Source organism: Chlamydotis macqueenii, chromosome 29, assembly GCF_036417535.1.
Source record: "Chlamydotis macqueenii isolate bChlMac1 chromosome 29, bChlMac1.mat, whole genome shotgun sequence".
NCBI lineage: Eukaryota > Metazoa > Chordata > Aves > Otidiformes > Otididae > Chlamydotis > Chlamydotis macqueenii.
The window spans coordinates 2,515,695-2,534,489 of record NC_141584.1 but is presented as its reverse complement, the minus strand read 5'-3'; the positions used below and the strand labels follow the sequence as shown (position 1 = coordinate 2,534,489).

At 75.9% G+C, this 18,795-nt stretch overlaps 4 protein-coding genes across 6 annotated transcripts; 2 read left to right on the top strand and 2 right to left on the bottom strand.

The window, feature by feature from the left end:
• The first annotated feature begins 108 nt into the window (after positions 1-108).
• On the top strand, positions 109-2,546 carry ORMDL2 (ORMDL sphingolipid biosynthesis regulator 2). The gene is made up of 4 exons (XM_086768992.1): positions 109-239; positions 976-1,150; positions 1,415-1,566; positions 1,814-2,546. Exons 1-4 carry the CDS (start codon positions 124-126, stop codon positions 1,947-1,949), a joined length of 579 nt encoding a protein of 192 aa, XP_086625118.1. The 5' UTR covers positions 109-123; the 3' UTR covers positions 1,950-2,546.
• Positions 2,547-2,849: 303 nt separating this feature from the next.
• On the bottom strand, positions 2,850-5,987 carry DNAJC14 (DnaJ heat shock protein family (Hsp40) member C14). Its single transcript, XM_086768664.1, is given in 9 exon segments — positions 2,850-3,078; positions 3,159-3,231; positions 3,234-3,260; positions 3,365-3,525; positions 3,600-3,682; positions 3,684-3,720; positions 3,796-3,902; positions 3,976-5,161; positions 5,914-5,987. Coding segments are annotated over 8 exon segments (1,848 nt in total). The 5' UTR covers positions 5,107-5,161; positions 5,914-5,987.
• A 765-nt stretch (positions 5,988-6,752) lies between these two features.
• PYM1 (PYM1 exon junction complex associated factor) lies at positions 6,753-8,892 on the bottom strand. 3 transcript variants are annotated; one of them, XM_086768976.1, is made up of 4 exons: positions 8,600-8,892; positions 7,997-8,090; positions 7,796-7,849; positions 6,753-7,569 (listed from the first exon to the last, which is right to left on the bottom strand). In XM_086768976.1, exons 1-4 carry the CDS (start codon positions 8,628-8,630, stop codon positions 6,894-6,896), a joined length of 855 nt encoding a protein of 284 aa, XP_086625102.1. In that variant the 5' UTR covers positions 8,631-8,892; the 3' UTR covers positions 6,753-6,893. The 3 variants fall into 3 exon arrangements, with proteins under 3 accessions (XP_086625102.1, XP_086625104.1, XP_086625105.1); XM_086768979.1 differs by lacking the exon at positions 7,796-7,849 and having other exon boundaries at positions 6,924-7,256; positions 7,294-7,569; positions 8,600-8,885; XM_086768978.1 differs by lacking the exon at positions 7,796-7,849 and having other exon boundaries at positions 8,600-8,884.
• A 1,329-nt stretch (positions 8,893-10,221) lies between these two features.
• On the top strand, positions 10,222-18,767 carry DGKA (diacylglycerol kinase alpha; the record flags this gene model as incomplete). Its single annotated transcript, XM_086768663.1, is given in 26 exon segments — positions 10,222-10,298; positions 10,301-10,324; positions 10,966-11,042; positions 11,146-11,251; positions 11,346-11,426; positions 11,504-11,553; positions 12,300-12,374; positions 12,479-12,598; positions 12,677-12,794; positions 15,777-15,812; positions 15,815-15,864; positions 15,952-16,071; positions 16,147-16,245; positions 16,348-16,437; positions 16,542-16,615; positions 16,717-16,791; positions 16,905-16,990; positions 17,081-17,170; positions 17,253-17,413; positions 17,493-17,557; positions 17,974-18,064; positions 18,138-18,156; positions 18,159-18,259; positions 18,262-18,328; positions 18,403-18,523; positions 18,614-18,767. Coding segments are annotated over 26 exon segments (2,193 nt in total), but the record flags the coding sequence as incomplete, so codon positions are not given.
• Between the last annotated feature and the right edge of the window lie 28 nt (positions 18,768-18,795).

The window sequence follows — 18,795 nt, the reverse complement described above, 5'->3', positions numbered from 1 at the left end:
CTCAAACCACTTCCCAACACCGCCTCTCACGGTTGGCCAGTCCTGCCTCCGCGTCTTCCTCCCGCTATTGGCCTGCCGCCGCGTGAGGGGCGGGGCGGCGCTGAGCGACGGGCGGAGCCACCAATGGAAGCGGGAAAACGCTGCCGAGCGGCCAATGGAGAGAGCGGCCCGGGAGAGCTAACTTCCTGGAGACGAACCCGGGGCGGGCAGGGTCCTGGCAACGGCCGCGGAGCCGCCGGGTGGGCCGGGGGCTGCGGGGCTGCGGGGGAGCGGGGCCGGGCGGGCCGGGGGCTGCGGGGGGAGCGGGGCCGGGTGGGCCGGGGGCAGCGTGGCTGCGGTGGGAGGGGGGCCGGGGGCTGCGGGGGAGCGGGGGCCGGGCGGGCCGGGGGCTGCGGGGGGAGCGGGGCAGGGCGGGCCGGGGGCTGCGGGGGAGCGGGGCCGGGCGGGCCGGGGGCTGCGGGGCCGGGCGGGCCGGGGGCTGCGGGGGAGCGGGGCCGGGCGGGCCGGGGGCTGCGGGGGGAGCGGGGCAGGGCGGGCCGGGGGCTGCGGGGGAGCGGGGCCGGGCCCTGAGCGGAGCCGCCGTTCCCAGCCCCGGGGCGGGGGGGTCTCCGTGCTCGTTTCCCGGCCGAGCTGCGGGGGGTGCAGGGCGTTTTGCCTCCCCGCCCGGTGGGGAAGCAGCAGAGGGCGAGCGGAGCCCCGTGACGGGCGGTTCCTGCCTTGTTCTGGGGGCGAGCTGCTCGCCCTTCGCCCTGCCCTCGCCCTCCCGTCGCTCGGGCCGAGGCGCGGAGTCGCGGGCGAGGGAGCCGGCGTCGGCGGCGCCTCGAGGCCGAGCGCCTGGGAAGGTCGGGGGGGGAGCTGCTGCGGGAAGACCGTGGGCCTGGGGCTGCGCTGGGCCTCCTGACCGGGCTTGGGAATGGCAGAGGCCTGGGGAGGCCGCCCTGGGACACCTCTGGACGCTCCGTTTGTTCGCTGCAGGATGAACGTCGGCGTGGCGCACAGCGAGGTGAACCCCAACACGCGGGTGATGAACAGCCGCGGGATCTGGCTGGCGTACGGGATCTCCGTGGGCGTCCTCCACATCGTCCTGCTCAGCATCCCCTTCTTCAGCGTTCCCGTGGTCTGGACGCTCACCAACGTCATACACAACCTGGTCAGTCAACGCGCGGCCCTGCCGGGGCTGCGCCCGGAGCGCGCGGGCTGGCGGTCGCTGGCGGTGCCCGGTCACCAGCTACGACGAAGCCCCCGGTTGCGGCGCGGAGGGGGAAGGCCGGGGGCGGCGCGGCGGGGAAGCCGTAGCCGACGAGAGGCCCTCGGCTGGGGAAACGGCTGTGGGAGGCACAAAGCGCGTTTCTGCGGCCGCAGCGGAGCTGTTCCCGCGCTCGCTGTACACCTCCCCCGTCCTGGAACCCTGCAGGTCATGTACCTGCTGCTGCACGCGGTGAAGGGGACCCCGTTCGAGACCCCGGACCAGGGCAAGGATCGCCTCCTGACGCACTGGGAGCAGATAGACTACGGCACGCAGTGCACCGCCTCGCGCAAGTTCCTCAGCGTCTCCCCGGTCGTGCTGTGAGCGCCACTGCGGGGGGCGCGGGGCGGCTCTGCGGCGCGCGGGGACCCGCTGGGCTTCCGTCGGCGCAGCCGCCGCGGCACGGACGGCTCCTGGGGCCAGAGGGGGTCTCCCGAGGTGCCGTTCTGCGTGGGAAGCACCAGCGAGGCGCCCAAAGCGCTTTTTATTTTTCCTAAGAGGACAAGCGCGGGCAGAGGGGAGGGCGGGGGCGGCACAGCGCTCACCCCGGGCCCCCCTCTCACCCAGGTACCTCCTCACCAGTTTCTACACCAAATACGACGCCGCGCACTTCGTCGTCAACACGGCCTCGCTGCTCAGCGTCCTTCTGCCCAAGCTGCCCCAGTTCCACGGCGTGCGCGTCTTCGGCATCAACAAGTACTGAGGCGCGGCGCGCGCAGCCGGGAGCGCGGAGGGGACGGCACGGCGGCGCGGGCTGGAGAGCAGGGCGAGCGGGGCCGCGCGTGGGGCTCAGGCTCTCGGCCGGGGTTTTCACCAGGCGCCTCGCGGTGCATCTCGAAAGGGCCGGCGCGGGGAGAAGCGCGGACAGCGGGACGAGCCGCCCACCCCCGCCCCCCAGCTCCGCGCGTTTGAGCTGTCACCGCCGTAATAAAGAACGGAGAGCGGCGTCGCCCGCCCCGGCTCGCACCTCCCACGGACCCGCCGGGCTGCTCCGCGCCGTCCCGCATCCGAGAAGAGCGCCGAGGACGCGGCGCGCTGCCCCGGAACCCCGCTGCTGCGGGCTGGGCGCACAAACGGCTCGGCGAGAAACACCGCGGCCGCCAGCAGCGCCTCCGGGGTTGTTTCCGGGGCGGGGGGGCACGCAGCCGGGCCCCACGCAGCCCCCAGCGCCGTCGCTCCCCCGCTATGGCCCAGCACGCGGCTCGGAGCGCTGGGAAACGGCGGGCGAGGCGCTGCACGCCCACGCGTGTCAAGAACTGCTCGCAATAAAACTCAGGATTGCAGCGGCGGCCCGAACCCAGCCCCTGGCTTTGCGTTTTTTAAAAAATAACGAGCTGCTCTTCGTCCTGGACAGACTCGGGGGCGCGGGCGGCGCCCGAACGCTCCCGTAACCCTGTAGAGATGCGGGGGCCGGGCTCTGCTGCGGGCGGCTCTGGCGCAGAGCCGCTCCCGCTGGCGTGGGCCCCGCCGGCCCGCGGCCTCCCTGCTCGCTGACAAATACAGAGAGTGCTCCCGGGTGGGTTTTTTTTTAAAAAAAAAAGAAAAATAGATTTTTTATTGGAAAGAGCCCTTGTTGTGCCCGGCAGAGCGCCGGCCGCCCCGTTCAGCGCTGCAGTGGACGGCGCGTTTTCTTCCGCCTCTTGTGCTTGGCGTCGCCCCTGGGGACGGGGCCCTCGGGCCGCGCCGCCCCCGCGGGGGAGGCTGCGGCCGCCGGGGGGGCGGGGGGCGGCGGGAAGGGCCCCCCGGGCACCGGGCCCGAGCCCCCCTGAAAGACGCGGGCGAAGAATTCCTGCAGGTCGGCAGCCGAGGCGGGGCCGCCCTTGGAGCCGCTCCTGCGGGGGAACGCGGGTGTTGGGGGTGACCCGTCCGAGCCCCCCCCGCGTCCCGTCCCGGGACGGGGTCCGGCACTGACCTCTGGCGCCCGCCCGGCGCGGGGCCGCGGGAGCCGAAGGAGATGTGGTAGGGGACGCGGTGCGTGTCCGGGAGATGCCCACGCGCTGGCAGCCGGCCCACTCTGCCGGGACACACGGAGCCGCCGGTCAACGCCGTCCCGGCGCGGGGGGCGACGGCCGCGCGGCACTGGGGGCTGGGGGGGGCGGGGGGGGGCGCGGCACCCACCCGTGATGTCGTAGACCTTGCCGCCCATCACGGCGAAGTAGGTGATCTTCAGCCCCAGCAGGCTGGACTCGGCCCACAGGTCGCCCTCCTCGGCGGCGTGCAGCGCGCCGCACTCGGCGCAGTACCGCGCGCTGGGGGGCTCGCGGTCCATCTCGAACCTCCTGCGGCGGCGAGGGCGGGCGTTCACGGCCCTGCGGGCGCCCCGGCCCCCCCGTTCGGCCCCCCCCGCGCCCACCTGTGCCTGCCCTGGCACTTGCTGCACAGCATGGTGTTCATGGCCTGCGCCAGGTCGTCCTGCAGCCGGCTCAGGAACTCGCCCCACCGACCTCGTCAGCTCGCTCTCCGCCAGCCGCTTCCTGCGGGGAGCCGGGCTCAGGCCGGGCGCGGCGCGAGGCCGGCGCCGCGCCCCCCCCAGACCCCCCCGGACTCACATCTCGTACTCCTTCCTCCGCTCCGGGCTGCCCACCGCGTCCCAGGCCGCCCGCAGCACCTTGAACGCTGCCTCGGCCCCGGGGTGCTCGTTCTTGTCCGGGTGCACCTGGGGGGGGGCAGGAAAACCTCAGCGCCAGCTCTCGGGGTGCGGCCCCCCCCGCAGCCCCCCCAGCGCGCACCAGCACGGCCAGCCGGCGATAGGCCTTCCGCAGCTCGGCGTCCGACGCCGCCGCCTCCACGCCCAGCACCTGGAAGGGGTTCAGCTCCCCCTCGGGCAGCTCCGCCATGGCCAGCAGCCGCCTCACCTCCTCCGCAGCGTCGGGGCCGGGCGCCGCGGCCCCCGTCCGCCCCGCCCAGGGGGGAGCCGGCCGCCTCCGCAGCCAGGCCCAGAGGTACCGGCACGGCCGGCTCGCCCCGAGCAGGCCCCGCGTCCCGCGGAGCGCGGCCGCGTCCAGGAGCGCGAGGAGCCGGGCGGCCCGCGGGCTCCTGCCCAGCCGATCGGCGCCGGCGGCCAGCGCGGCAGCGCCCGCGCGCCAGCAGAGCCGCAGCCCGCCCAGGAGCAGCACGAGGAGCAGGAGGAGCAGCGCGCAGAGCATCCAGAGCAGGCGGAGGAAGAGCCCGGCCGCGGCCCGCAGCCACCGGGCCGCCCTCAGGGAGCCGCTGCGGGCCCGCTGGCCCACGCGCCGGCCCCAGCTCCGCACGCCGGCCCGCGCCCAGCCCAGGTCGCGGGCGCCGAAGCGGCAGCAGGAGCAGAGCAGCCGCCCGCCGGCCTCCGCGCCCAGCCGGAGCGCCTGCGCCAGCAGCCCCCGCCAGCCGGCCGGCTCCTGCGCCGGCTCGGCCCCGTCCCCGCGGCTCCGCTTCCGCGCCGGCCGCTGCCGCCTGCCCGCGCCGCCCTCGCGCTGGCCGCTCTCCTCCTCCTCCTTGGGGGCCGAGCGATGCCGCTGACGCCTCCGCGTCCTCCGGGCCCCCTTCCCCGCGCCGTCCTCGCCGGCACCGTCCTCCTCGCCCTCCTCCTGTCCGCGCAGCGGCTGCGGCGCCGGGGCGGCGGCGGCCCGGTTGCGGCAGGTCAGGCCGCAGGATCCGTCCCGCCGCCGGGCCGCGGGGCTCGGGGGGGCGGCCGGCTCCCCCCCGCAGCGGCAGGAGCGCTCGGGGCCGGGGCGGGGCAGGTCCCGGTCGTCGTCCTCCTCCTCCGGGCCGGCGGCCCCGCAGTTCCCGTTCCAGGCCGCGCTGTCGCCGGGGGGCTCCGTGCGCCGGCCGGGGCCGTCGCCGCTTTCGGCCGCAGCCGCTCCCCGTCGCTGGGGCTGCTCCATCCCCGCGGCCCCGCTGCCCCGGGCCGGGCCTAGGTCACGGCCATGCCGCCGGGCCCTGAGCGCGAGAGCGGGGTCAGAGCGACAGCCTCAGCCCACCGGCCCCGGGACAACCCCCACCGGCCCCGGGACAACCCCCACCGGCCCCGGGACCCCCCCCCCACCGGCCCCGGGACAACCCCCCCCACCGGCCCCGGGACAACCCCCCCACCGGCCCCGGGACCCCCCCCCCACCGGCCCCGGGACAACCCCCCCCACCGGCCCCGGAACCCCCCCCACCGGCCCCGGGACCCCCCCCCACCGGCCCCGGGACCCCCCCCCACCGGCCCCGGGACAACCCCCCCCACCGGCCCCGGGACCCCCCCCACCGGCCCCGGAACCCCTCCCACCGGCCCCGGGACGCCCCCCCACCGGCCCCGGAACCCCTCCCACCGGCCCCGGGACCCCCCCCACCGGCCCCGGAACCCCCCCCCCCCCACCGGCCCCGGGACAACCCCCCCACCGGCCCCGGAACCCCTCCCACCGGCCCCGGGACGCCCCCCCACCGGCCCCGGAACCCCTCCCACCGGCCCCGGGACGCCCCCCCGGCCCCGGGACCCCCCGACCCCGCGGTGGGGCCCAACCGGCCGCGGGACCCCCAGCTGGTCACCGGGCCCGCCCCGGCCCAGCCCCTGTGCCCACGGGACGCCCCCCCGCGCCCCGGGGACGCTCTCGGGCCGATTTCCGGGGATTTCACCCCAAAAGCGCAGCGCGCGCCGCTGCTCGAGGCCCGGCCCCGGGGGCGGCGGGGGGAGGGGGGCGGGGACTCACGGTGCCGGTGCCGGCGGGGGGGGGTCTCCGCCGCCTCCCGCCCCCCCCCGGGGTCCCTCACGCGCCTCACTTCCGCCTTCCGCCCGCCGCCGCTGCTGCCACTTCCGGGGGCGGGGCCTGGCGCGGGGGCGTCACGGCGCTGCACCCCGCCCCCTTAAAGGGCAGCGCCCCCCGCGCCGTTCCCAACGCGGTCGCACCGGGAAGGACCCCCGGCGGCCCCGCCCCCGCCCCCCGCCCCCTCCCAGCTCCGTGGCCGGCCCGGGCCCCACCGCGACCCCCGGGAGCCGCAGCCAGCGGTGAGTGCCCGCCCCCAGTATCACGCAGCTTGCTCTCCCCAGTTGCTCCCAGTGCCCCCTCCAGCACCCCCAGCCCTCCCCCCCCGCAGCACTCCCAGTAGCCCCCAGTTCTCCCCAGATGTGGATGGTTGGGGGCGGGGGGCAGGGGGCTCAGCACCACCCCTCCCGGGGCCTCGCCTGTGGCTGCTTCGAGGAGGGGGCGCAGGGGGGGACCAGGGCCTGGCTGTGGGGGACGCCGTGGGGCACAGCCCCGGTGATGCCCCCGCCCCGAGACCCCCAAAGGACGAGGGCGGCCCCCGGCCCCCCAGCGCTGCCGGAAAGGCCGGGCCAGGAGACCCCCCCCCCCAGGATACCCCCGCGTTTGGGGCACCCGCAGCCTCGCCCAAACCGGGCGTTGGGGACCCCCCACCCGCGGGACGGGCGCAGGGGGGCCCCGTGGCACCAAGCAGGAGGAACCCGGCAGCTCGGCCCCGGCGCGGTGACCCCGGAAATGGGGGGGGGTTCCCCGGCACCGCAGCCCCCCCACCGGCACGGGGCCGCGGGCGCCGCTCACTACTGCGATTTTATTATTGCGTGGGTTTAAAAACGAACGGGGAGAGGGGGCAACACAGAACACGAGGGGCCGGGGAGGGGCGGGGGGCCGCGGCCCCCCGGGAACCAGCGCGGCCCCGCCCCAAATAAAATTTAAAAAAAAACACAAAAAACCCCAAAAAAACCCCAAAGAGGAGAGAGGTATCCGAGAGCCGCCGGGTCTCCAACGCCCATAGCCGGGAACGACTCCTCCCAGAAAAACCCGCCCGCCGCGCCCGCCCAAAGGCGGCGGGGCCGGCCGCGCGCCCCCCGCCCCCCGGCCCCCCTCACGAGCCCGGCTCCAGGCCCCGCAGTTCCTCCTCCAGCGCCCTCCTGCGCCCCAGCTTCTCCAGCTGCTCCCTGGTCGGCTGCTTCAGCTCGCCGGCCCGCAGCCGCTGCGCCAGCTCCTCCACCTGCCGCAGCTTCTTCCGCAGGTTCTTGATCTTGCGGCTGCGCTCGGCGGCGGGGGGCGTCCCCCTCGGCCGGCGCCGCGCCGGGGCAGGCCGGCTGCGGCGCGGCCGCCCCGCCGTCCCCCGGAGGCCCCTCGCCGCCGCCGCCGCCCTCGGCCAGAGACGCCTTCTCCAGCGCGGCGATGAGTCCGTCGGGCTCGCGCTCGCCCTTCTCCTGCTGCTGCTTCCTCTTCTCCTTGCGCTTCAGGTTGCGCTTCGCCGCCTTGGACAGCGCGGCCTCGCCGCCCTCCGCCCTGCCGGGCCGCGCAGCGGGCTCCAGGCTCAGCCCCGGCGGCAGCTCGGGTTTGCTTTTGAAAAACTTCACGTACTTGTTCTCGTACCTGCGCGGAACGGGAGCCCGTGAAGGCGCCTCTCCCCCCGCCGCCGCCCCTCCGCGGGGGCCCCGGCGCGGGACCCCGCCGCCGCGCCCCGGGAAACGCTCCGCGCCTCCGGCCGAGCCTCCCGGGCGGAGCGGCCCCCGCCGCCGCGCAGAGCCCGGGCGGCCGCCCTCGCGGCTGGGGGTCCTCGCGCGCCCGCGGGCCGCCCGGGGCGGGGGGCGATACGTACCGGCAGGACACGGGGTGGGGGTGAGGGGGTAGGGGGTCGGAATTGCTCGGGCACCTGGAAAGAGACTGAGACCTGCAGACGTGACCCGGCGCGCGCAGCCCCGGGGGTCGCGGCGCCCGGGGACGGGACGGGACGCGCCGGAGGGGCAGCCCCCCCGCTCCCCCCAGCCCCGGGACACCCCCTGCCCCCCGCCCCACTTACACCGGCACCTCCTCCTGCGGCACGTAGCCCTCCTTCACGCGCCGCTGCTTGCGCCAGGTGCCGTCGGGGCGCTGCGTGGACGCGATGTACTTCCCTGCGGGGCAAGGGCCCGTCGGCTGCCGGCCCCGGGGCGCCCCGCGCACCCCCGGGGGGCCCCACAGACCCCCCCACGGGCCCCAGGGCACCCCACAGACCCCGCGGGGGCCCCGGGACACCCCCCAGGGGCCGCGGGACAGCCCACAGACCCCTATGGGGTTCCGGGACGCCCCCAGACCCTCCACGGGCCCCGGGACGCCCCCCCAGGGGCCGCGGGACACCCCACGCACCCCCCCCCGGGGCCCTCCCTGCCCAAACAGCGGTGTGGGCACAGGGGGACCCCACAGACACCGGGGGGGGGCGGGGCACGCGGTGGGTCCGGCCCCACAGAGACAGCAACCGGTAACGGGGGGCCGCGCCCAGCCCCACGGGGAGCCCCACGGGGACGGGGCCGCGTGGAAGGCGGAGGCCGCACCCCCGCGGGGAGAGAGGCGGCACCGCGGGCACGGGGGGTCCCGCGGGGCGGGGGGGGGCGGGGGGGGCCGCGCCGGGCCGGGCCGCGCTCACCGGTCTCGTCAGTCACATAGGGAGTCGCCATCTTGCGCGCGCGACACACTTCCGCCCGCCGGGCCCCGCCCCGGAAGTGGCGGCGGCGGCGGCGGCGGCCGGGCGTGGCTGCGAGGGGGCGACGAGGCGGGGGCGGCCATTTTGTTTTTAAAGGGGCAGCGCCCCGTGAGGAGGGGGATTCCCGTTACGCACGGGGGGAGCCGAGGCCCCTCCCCACCTCAGCGGTGCGACGTTGCCATGGCGACCGCAGGCCTGGGGACTTGGGCCCAGTGGGCCACGCCGCAGCTTCGCCCCTTTCCCCCGGGGGCTCATCGCCATGGCAACCGCGCTGCCCCCAGACCCCGGCCCGGGGGGGGGGGGGCGGAGTGGGGGACACGGCCCGTGTGTCGCGTGCCCCCCCCCCCCGTGCCCCGTCCCCTCCCGTCCCCGGGAGCGCCGGCGGGACCGGACCCCCCAAACCGCCACCGCCGGGCCCGCTGCACCCCGCGGCCCCCCTCTCCCCCCGTGCCCCCCCCCGGGCCGGGCTGAGCCCCACGCGCGGGTTGGGGGCCCCACGCCTCGCCCCCCCCCCGCCGGGGGCGGATGTGGCCCCACGCTCGCGATCGAGGCGGCAACCGGCTGCCGCCCACGCGGCCCCGCGGGGGTTTCCAGGCTCTGCCCCCCCCCACCCCGCGGCCCCCCCCGCACGTGCGGCCGGTGCCGCCCCCGCCCCCCCCCGCGCCCTGCTGTCACGGGGCCGGGCCGGGAGCGGACCCAGCCGCCGCGGGACCGGCAGGTACGGCCCGGGCGGGGCTGGGGGCTCCGGGGGGGCTCCCGGGGGGGCTGCGGGGGGGTCGGGCCCCACGCGGGGCGGGGCGCGGGGGAAGCCCCGGGGGTCCCGAGCGCAGGGACGGGGCGGGACCGCCCGGTCCCGGGGGGCTCCGTGTGCGCCGGTACCGGAGGGAGCACGGGATGGGGGGGGGGGGGGTCCTGATCCCCGCGTGACTCGGCCCCGTGGGAGCCCCACGGGGGTGGGGGGTGTCCGGATCCCCCCCCCTCTCTCCCCGGCTTCGGGCAGCCGCTGCTGGGGCGGCTCCCGGCCGTGGGTCCCACCCGTGGGGACGGGGACACGGACAGCCCCCACCCGTGCATCCCACCCGTGGGGACCGGGACAGCCCCCACCCGTGGGGTCCCACCCGTGGGGACGGGGACACGAACAGCCCCCACCCGTGGGGACAGGGACAGCCCCCACCCGTGGTGTCCCACTCATGGAAATGGGGACAGCCCCCACCCGTGGATCCCACCAATGGGGACGGGGACAGCCCCCACCCGAGGGTCCCACCCGTGGGGGGACACAGCCCCCACCCCCCTGTCACCCCACGCCTGGGGGGGGGGGGGGGGGAATTTCCCGCGCCACACTGTCACCCGTGGGTGCCCCTCCCCATCCGGGGTTCAAAGCTCAAACCCTCGCCCCACACGGCTGGCACACGCGTGACGCTGGCGTGTTGCGTGTGGGATACGCCCGGCTCCGCGCCCAACACGGCTTCTGCGGCGGGGGGCGGGGGGGGGGGACGGGAAAGGGGGCGCGTTGGGGGCGTCCGCCCCCAACGCGCCCCCTTTCCCGTCCCCCCCCCGCCCCCCGCCGCAGAAGCCGTGTGCGCCGCCCGTGCCGCAGCCATGGAGGAGAGCGGGGAGTGGGCCACCCTCAGCCCCCAGGAGTTTGCCAGCTGCAGAAGTACCTGGACTGTGAGTGGAGGACATGAACACGGGCGCACACGCGTGTGCGTGCGCGGGAGGGGACTCGCAGGCCCGCGGGGGCACGGGGGCGGCTTTGCGCGGCTGCGTGCACGCGTGGGGGGCGGCTTTGCGCACGCGTGTGCACGCGTGGGGACAGCCTCACGTGTCTGTGTGAACACGTGGAGGCGGCTTTGCACGCGTGTGTATGCACGGGGAACAGTTTCACGTGCCTGTGTGCCCATCAGGGCGCGGCTCTGCACGCGTGTGCATGCGTGACGTGGCCTCACACGCCTGTGTGCATTCCGTGGCTTTGGCCCTGCATGTATTGGCATGCACAGGGGTGGCCTCACACGCCTGCCTGCACGTGTAGCAGTGCTTTGCATGCATGGAGGCGGCCTCACACGCCTGCGTGCGTGCACGGCGGTGGCTCTCTGCACGCTGTGCGCGTGCGCTGGGGTGGCCTCACACACCTGTATGCACGCGCGGAGGTGGGTCCGCACGCGTGTGCACGCACGGGGGCAGCTTTGCGCGCCCACGCTCTGCGGCCCGCGTCCCCCCACATGCCGGCCCTGGCGCGCCCGTGAGCCCCCCGTCGCGGGGCACACGCGTGTGCGCCCCCGCAGCCGCCCGCCCCGCGCCTCTCCCCGCAGACAGCAGCCGCAGCGTGCAGGAGGTGCTGCGCGAGCTGGAGGGCGCGGGGGCCCTGTCCCCGCACCGGCGGGGCGAGGTGAGACCCCCGCCCTCGCGCCCGCGCCCGGCCCCGCCCGGGGGCTGCGCCGGGCCCCCCCCAGCCCGGCCGTGCCCCCCCAGCCCGGCCGTGCCCCCCCCAGTGCGTCGACTTCGAGGGCTTCGCGCTGTTCCTGCGCACCTACCTGGGCGCGGGCGTCCCGCAGCCCCTCTGCCGCCAGCTCTTCGCCTCCTTCCGGGGCCCAGAGGGTGAGGGGCCGGCGGCCGGGGGGCGGGGGTCTCGGGGGGTCTCCGGGGGGTCTCCGGGGGTCTCATGGGGTCTCCGGGGGTCTCTCCCCGCTAGGCCACGACCTCGTCTCCGTGAGCGACGTCTCCTGCTACTTCTCGCTGCTGGAGCGCGGCCGCCCCGAGGACAAGCTGGAGTGTGAGCGGGGGTCCGGGGGGCTCGGGGGGGCGCGGGAGCCGGCGGGGGTCCCCTCACCGCGCCCCCCCGCCCCGCAGTCACCTTCAAACTGTACGACACGGACGGGAACGGGCTCCTGGACAGCGCGGTGAGCGCCGGGGCGGGGGGCTGCGGGGGGCTGCGGGGGGCTGTGAGGGGCTGCGGGGGCTGCGGGGGCTGCGGGGGCTGCGGGGGCTGTGGGGGGCTGTGAGGGGGCTGCGGGGGCTGCGGGGGCTGCGGGGGGCTGTGGGGGGCTGTGAGGGGGCTGCGGGGGGCTGCGGGGGGCTGCGGGGGGCTGTGAGGGCTGCGGGGGCTGCGGGGGCTGCGGGGGCTGTGAGGGGCTGCGGGGGCTGCGGGGGCTGCGGGAGGCTGCGGGGGGCTGTGGGGGGCTGTGAGGGGGCTGCGGGGGGCTGCGGAGGCTGCGGGGGGCTGTGAGGGGGCTGTGGGGGGCTGTGAGGGGGCTGCGGGGGCTGCAGGGGCTGCGGGGGGCTGTGAAGGGCTGTGGAGGCTGCGGGGGGCTGCAGGGGGCTGCGGGGGGCTGTGAGGGCTGCAGGGGCTGCAGGGGGCTGCGGGGGGCTGCGGGGGGCTGTGGGGGGCTGCGGAGGCTGCGGGGGGCTGTGAGGGGGCTGCGGGGGGCTGCGGGGGGCTGTGGGGGGCTGCGGAGGCTGCGGGGGGCTGTGAGGGGGCTGTGGGGGGCTGCAGGGGCTGCGGGGGGCTGTGGGGGGCTGTGAGGGGGCTGTGGGGGGCTGCGGAGGCTGCGGGGGGCTGTGGGGGGCTGCGGGGGGCTGTGAGGGGGCTGTGGGGGCTGCGGGGGGCTGCGGGTGGGGCCCCCCAGCGCTGACGCCGTGCCCGCAGGAGGTTGATCGCATCATCGCCCAGATGATGCGTGTGGCCCAGTACCTGGACTGGGACGTCACCGAGCTCAGACCGGTGAGCGCAGCGGGGGGGGGCGGGGGGGGGGCGCGGGGTGGTGGGGGTCCGCCCCCCCACCCCCCCAGCCCCGCGCCGCCCCCCCCAGCCCCGCATCCCCCCAGATCCTGCGGGAGATGATGCGGGAGATCGACTACGACGGCAGCGGGACGGTGTCGCTGGCCGAGTGGCTGCGCGGGGGGGTCACCACCATCCCGCTGCTGGTGCTGCTGGGCCTGGAGGGGGTGAGTGTGGCGGGGGGCGCGCCGGGGGCCCGGAGGACCCCCCCCGGCCCGGCCGCGCCCCCTGACGCCTCCCCCCAGCACATGAAGGACGACGGGCAGCACATGTGGCGCCTGAAGCAGTTCCGCCGCCCCGCGTTCTGCAACGTGTGCGAGGCGCTGCTGGTGGGGCTGCGCAAGCAGGGGCTGCGCTGCACCTGTGAGCGGGGGGGCGCGGTGGGGTGGGAATGGGATTGCGATGGGAATGGGCTGGGATGCGCTGGGATGGGCTGGGATGGGGTGGGGATGGGGTGGGATGGGCTGGGGTGGGGATGGGGATGGGGATGGGATTGGGATGGATGGGATGGGATGGGCTGGGATGGGGTGGGGATGGGGTGGGAATGGGGACGGGGAGGGGACAGGGCTGGGCTGGGATGGGGATGGCATGGAATGGGATGGGATGGAATGGTGCGGGGTGGGAGTGGGCTGGATGGGATGGGGATGGGACGGGATGGGATGGATGGGGATGGGATGGGATGGGATGGGGATGGGATGGGGATGGGATGGGATGGGGATGGGGATGGGATGGGGATGGGATGGGGATGGGATGGGGATGGGGATGGGGATGGGGATGGGGATGGGATGGATGGGATGGGATGGGATGGATGGGGATGGGATGGGATGGGATGGGGATGGGATGGGGAGGGGATGGGGATGGGATGGGATGGGGATGGGGATGGGATGGGGATGGGATGGGGATGGATGGGGATGGGATGGGGATGGGGAGGGGATGGGAGGGGATGGATGGGATGGGATGGGATGGGGAGGGGATGGGGATGGATGGGGATGGGGATGGGATGGGGAGGGGATGGGATGGGGATGGATGGGATGGGGATGGGATGGGATGGGGATGGATGGGATGGGATGGGATGGGATGGGATGGGATGGGATGGGGATGGGGATGGGATGGGGATGGATGGGGATGGGATTGGGGATGGATGGGGAGGGGATGGGGATGGGATGGGATGGGGATGGGATGGGAGGGGATGGGATGGGGAGGGGATGGGATGGGGATGGGATGGGATGGGGATGGGGATGGGATGGGATGGGGATGGGATGGGGATGGGATGGGGAGGGGATGGGATGGGAGGGGATGGGATGGGGATGGGATGGGATGGGGATGGGATGGGGATGGGATGGATGGGATGGGGATGGGGATGGGATGGGATGGGATGGGATGGATGGGGATGGGATGGGATGGGGATGGGGATGGGATGGGGATGGGATGGGGATGGGATGGGGATGGGATGGGGATGGGGATGGGGATGGGGATGGGGATGGGATGGGATGGGATGGGATGGGATGGGGATGGGATGGGGATGGGATGGGATGGGATGGGGATGGGATGGGGAGGGGATGGGGATGGGATGGGGATGGGGATGGGATGGGGAGGGGATGGGATGGGGATGGGATGGGATGGGGATGGGGATGGGATGGGGATGGGATGGGGATGGGATGGGGATGGGATGGGGATGGGATGGGATGGGGATGGGGATGGGGATGGGGATGGGGATGGATGGGATGGATGGGATGGGGATGGGATGGGGATGGGGATGGGGATGGGGATGGGATGGGATGGGATGGGATGGGGATGGGATGGGGATGGGATGGGGATGGGATGGGGATGGGATGGGATGGGGATGGGATGGGGATGGGATGGGATGGGATGGGGAGGGGATGGGATGGGATGGGGATGGGGATGGGATGGGATGGGGATGGGATGGGATGGGGATGGGGATGGGATGGGATGGGGATGGGGATGGGATGGGATGGGATGGGATGGGGTGGGATGGGATGGGGATGGATGGGATGGGATGGGATGGGATGGGATGGGATGGGATGGGGTGGGGATGGGATGGGGATGGGATGGGATGGGATGGGATGGGATGGGGATGGGATGGGGATGGGATGGGATGGGGATGGGATGGGATGGGGATGGGATGGGGATGGATGGGGATGGGATGGGGTGGGATGGATGGGATGGGGTGGGGATGGATTGGGATGGGATGGGGATGGGGATGGGGTGGGATGGGATGGGATGGGATGGGATGGGGATGGGATGGGGATGGGATGGGGATGGGGAGGGGATGGGGAGGGGATGGGATGGGATGGGGATGGGATGGGAGGGGATGGGGATGGGATGGGGATGGGGATGGGATGGGGAGGGATGGGATGGGGATGGGATGGGATGGGATGGGGATGGGATGGGGATGGGATGGGATGGGATGGGGATGGGATGGGGATGGGATGGGATGGGATGGGATGGATGGGATGGGATGGGGATGGGGATGGGATGGGGATGGGATGGGGATGGGATGGGATGGGATGGGATGGGATGGGATGGGGTGGGATGGGATGGGGATGGGATGGGGATGGGATGGGGATGGGATGGGGTGGGATGGGATGGATGGGGTGGGGATGGGATTGGGATGGGGTGGGATGGGATGGGGTGGGGATGGGTTGGGATGGGATGGGATGGGATGGGGTGGGGATGGGATTGGGATGGGGTGGGATGGGATTGGATGGGGTGGGATGGGATGGGGATGGATTGGGATGGGGTGGGATGGGATGGGGTGGGGATGGGATTGGGATGGGGTGGATGGGATGGGGTGGGGATGGGACGGGATGGGGATGGATGGGATGGATGGGATGGGTGGGATGGGATGGGATGGGATGGGATGGGGTGGGGATGGATTGGGATGGGGGGGATGGGATGGGGTGGGGATGGGACGGGATTGGGATGGGATGGGATGGGGATGGGGTGGGGACAGGGAGGGGACAGGATGGCGGTCAGAGCAGCATAGGGACGGGGAAGGGGACGGGGACGGAGCAGAGCTGGGGACGGGGACGGGGACAGGACGCGCTGGGGAGGGGTCGGGACGGGCCAGGGCCAGGGGAGGGGGCGGGGCCGCGCGGATGCAGCTGTTGCAGGAGGCCCCCACCCCTCCAGCGGCGCGAGGGCCCCGCCCTGCCCCACCCGCACGGGCGCGGCCGTGCGTCAGCCCCGCCCACCCAGCGCCGGCCAGTGAGCTGCGAGGGCGCGCCGCCGGCGGCCGGCCGGCGGGACGTGGCCGCGCCGTGATTGGTGGGGGGTGGAGGGGCGGGGCCCGGGCTGAGCCCGCCCCTGCCCCACCCATCCCAGTCTGCAAGTTCACGGCCCACGAGCGCTGCGCCGGCCGCGCCCCCCCAGCTGCATCAGCACCTACGCCAAATCGCGCAAGGAGGCCGGCGTGAGTGGCCCCGCACCGGGGGGGGCGCGGCGTCCTGCCCCCGGCCCTGGGGGTGCGACGGGGGGTGACGCGGGGGTCCGCGCGCAGGTGCAGGCCCACGTCTGGGTGCGGGGCGGCTGCGGCGGCGGCCGCTGCGGGCAGTGCCAGAAGAAGATCAAGAGCTTCCAGAGCCTGGCGGGGCTGCACTGCGTCTGGTGCCACCTCAAGGTGGGTGGTCCCGGGGGGGGACACACACACCCCTGCGCCCCCCGGCCCCGCGCCCTCACCCCGTGCCGCCCCCAGATCCACGAGGAATGCCAGCCGCTCGTGCCGCCCGCCTGCGACTGCGGGGTCCTGCGCGACCACGTCCTGCCCCCCGCCGCCATCTACCCCGTCCTGCTGGTGAGTGGGGCGGCGGGGGGGCTCCCGGGGCGCCCCTCGCGGGGGGCTGACCCCACCCCGCCGGGACGCCCCCTGAGCCGGGGGTGCCGCGGGCGCTGGCAGGAGAGGCAGGACAGCCAGCGGGACGGCGGGGGGACGCCGGCCGAGGAGACGCCGCAGGCCTTCACCACCCCCGAGGGGCAGGCGCTGCGGGTGAGCTGCGACCCTGCCCCCCCCCGTGCCCCCCTTGTACCCTCCCCGTGTCCCCCCCCCGTCCCCAGGGGCCGCGGCGCAGCCCTCACCCCCCCGCCTCGCAGATCAGCCCCGTGCCCGACACCCACCCGCTGCTCGTCTTCGTCAACCCCAAGAGCGGAGGGAAGCAGGGAGAGAGGTGAGGGGGGGGTGAGCGGGGGGCACCGGGGGGGCTCGCCGCGGCTCGGCGGGGCGGGGGGGCGGCCGCCGGCCCCCCGCCCCCAGCTCCTCTCCCCGCAGGGTGCTGCGCAAGCTCCAGTACCTGCTGAACCCGCGCCAGGTCTACAACCTGCAGCAGGGCGGCCCCGGCCCGGGGTGAGCGCGGCGGCGGGGGCAGCGGGTGCTCGCGGAGGGGCCCGATCCCGCCCTGAGCCCCCCAACCAACGCCCTGCGCCCCCCCTGCCCTCCCCCCCCGCCTCTCCTCCCAGGCTGAATTTTTTCCGGGACGTGCCCGATTTTCGGATCCTGGTGTGCGGCGGGGACGGCACGGTGGGCTGGATCCTGGACGCCATCGGTGGGTGCTGCCCCCCCCCTCCCCCCCGCGCCCCGCTGGGTGCTGGTCCCCCCCAGCCCTCCCCCCCCCCGACCCCCCCTCTCTTTGCAGACAGAGCCCACCTGCCCCGCCGGCCCCCCGTGGCCGTGCTGCCCCTGGGCACCGGCAACGACCTGGCCCGCTGCCTGCGCTGGGGGGGAGGTGAGCGGCGCGGAGGCGAGCGGGGGGGCGGGGGGGCACACCCGCGCCCCCCGCCCCGCCCCACGCCCCCGCCCCGCCGCAGGGTACGCGGGCGAGGACCTGGTGCCGAGGCTGCGGGCGCTGGAGGCCGCCCGCCCCGTGCCCGTGGATCGCTGGCGGCTGCGGGTGCTGCCCCGCGACCCCGCCGCCGCGGGGGACCCCGTGCCCTACGAGATCGTCAACAACTACTTCTCCGTCGGCGTGGTGCGTGGGGCGCGGGGGGGCGAGGGGGGGCGCGGGACCCCCGCCCCGGCACCTCACCCCCCTCCCCCCCCCCACCCAGGACGCCTCCATCGCCCACCGCTTCCACGTCATGCGGGAGAAATACCCCGAGAAGTTCAACAGCAGGTGGGTGGGGGTCGGCGCCGCCCCCCGCCGTGACTCCTCCCCACGCCGTGACCCCCCCCCCCACGCCGCGACCCCCCTCCCCACGTCGTGACCCCGCCCCCCACGCCGTGACCCCCCCCCACGCCGTGACCCCTCCCCACGCCGCGACCCCCCCCCACGCCGCGACCCCCTCCCCACGCCGTGACCCCGCCCCCCACGCCGTGACCCCCCCCCACGCCGTGACCCCCCTCCCCACGTCGTGACCCCCCCCCACGCCGTGACCCCCCCCACGCCGTGACCCCTCCCCACGCCGTGACCCCCCCCCACGCCGCGACCCCCCTCCCCACGCCGTGACCCCGCCCCCCACGCCGTGACCCCCCCCCACGCCGTGACCCCCCCCCACGCCGCGACCCCCCCCCCACGCCGCGACCCCCCAGGATGAAGAACAAGCTCTGGTACCTGGAGTTCGCCACCTCCGAGTCCATTTTCGCCACCTGCAAGGGGCTGAGGGACTGCGTGAGCGTGGAGGTGAGCGCCCCCCGACGCGGGGGGGGCCGGGGGGGGTGGGCCGGGGCCGCCCCGCCCTGACGCCCCCCCCCAGTGCTGCGGGACCCCGCTGGAGTGAGCGGGGCGCTGGAGGGGCTGGCGGTGCTGAACATCCCGAGCACCCACGGCGGCTCCAACCTGTGGGGCGAGACCAAGCGGGCGCCGGGGGCGGCGCCGGGGGGGCGGCGGGCGCGGGGCTGCCCCCGGCCATCACCGACGCCGAGACCCTCAAGACCTGCGTGCAGGGTGCGTGGGGACCCCCGCCCCCCCTTTTACCAGCCCTACCGACACCGCCCTGACCCCCCCCCGTGCCCCCCCAGACCTGAGCGACCGGCGGCTGGAGGTGGTGGGGCTGGAGGGGGTGCTGGAGATGGGGCAGATCTACACCGGGCTGAAGAGCGCGGGCCGGCGCCTGGCGACCTGCGCCGAGATCACGCTGCGGTGAGCGGGGGGGGTCCGGGGGGGCCCGGGGGGGGCCGGGCCGCCGCCCCCACTCACCCGGCTGCGGGGGTTTTGGGTTTTTTTTTGCAGGACGCTGAAGCCGCTGCCCATGCAGATCGACGGGGAGCCCTGGATGCAGCCGCCCTGCACGGTGCGTGGACCCCCGCCCCCCCCCCGCGCCGCGGGGCAGCCCCCCCTGCCCTTGCCGAGCGGCTCGGGACGCCCTGCGGAGCGGGGACCCCCCCCAGCCCCCCCCAGCCCCCCCGGTCCCA

Coding starts and splice junctions, on each gene's coding strand:
- ORMDL2 (XM_086768992.1), top strand. CDS start 124: ATGGAAGCGGGAAAACGCTGCCGAGCGGCCAATGGAGAGAGCGGCCCG. Junction 1,151..1,414: donor CCAACGTCATACACAACCTG/GTCAGTCAACGC, acceptor GGAACCCTGCAG/GTCATGTACCTGCTGCTGCA. Junction 1,567..1,813: donor AGCGTCTCCCCGGTCGTGCT/GTGAGCGCCACT, acceptor CCTCTCACCCAG/GTACCTCCTCACCAGTTTCT.
- PYM1 (XM_086768976.1), bottom strand. CDS start 8,630: ATGGCGACTCCCTATGTGACTGACGAGACCG. Junction 8,091..8,599: donor CTATGTGACTGACGAGACCG/GTGAGCGCGGCC, acceptor CTTGCCCCGCAG/GGAAGTACATCGCGTCCACG. Junction 7,850..7,996: donor CCGCAGGAGGAGGTGCCGGT/GTAAGTGGGGCG, acceptor GTCTCTTTCCAG/GTGCCCGAGCAATTCCGACC.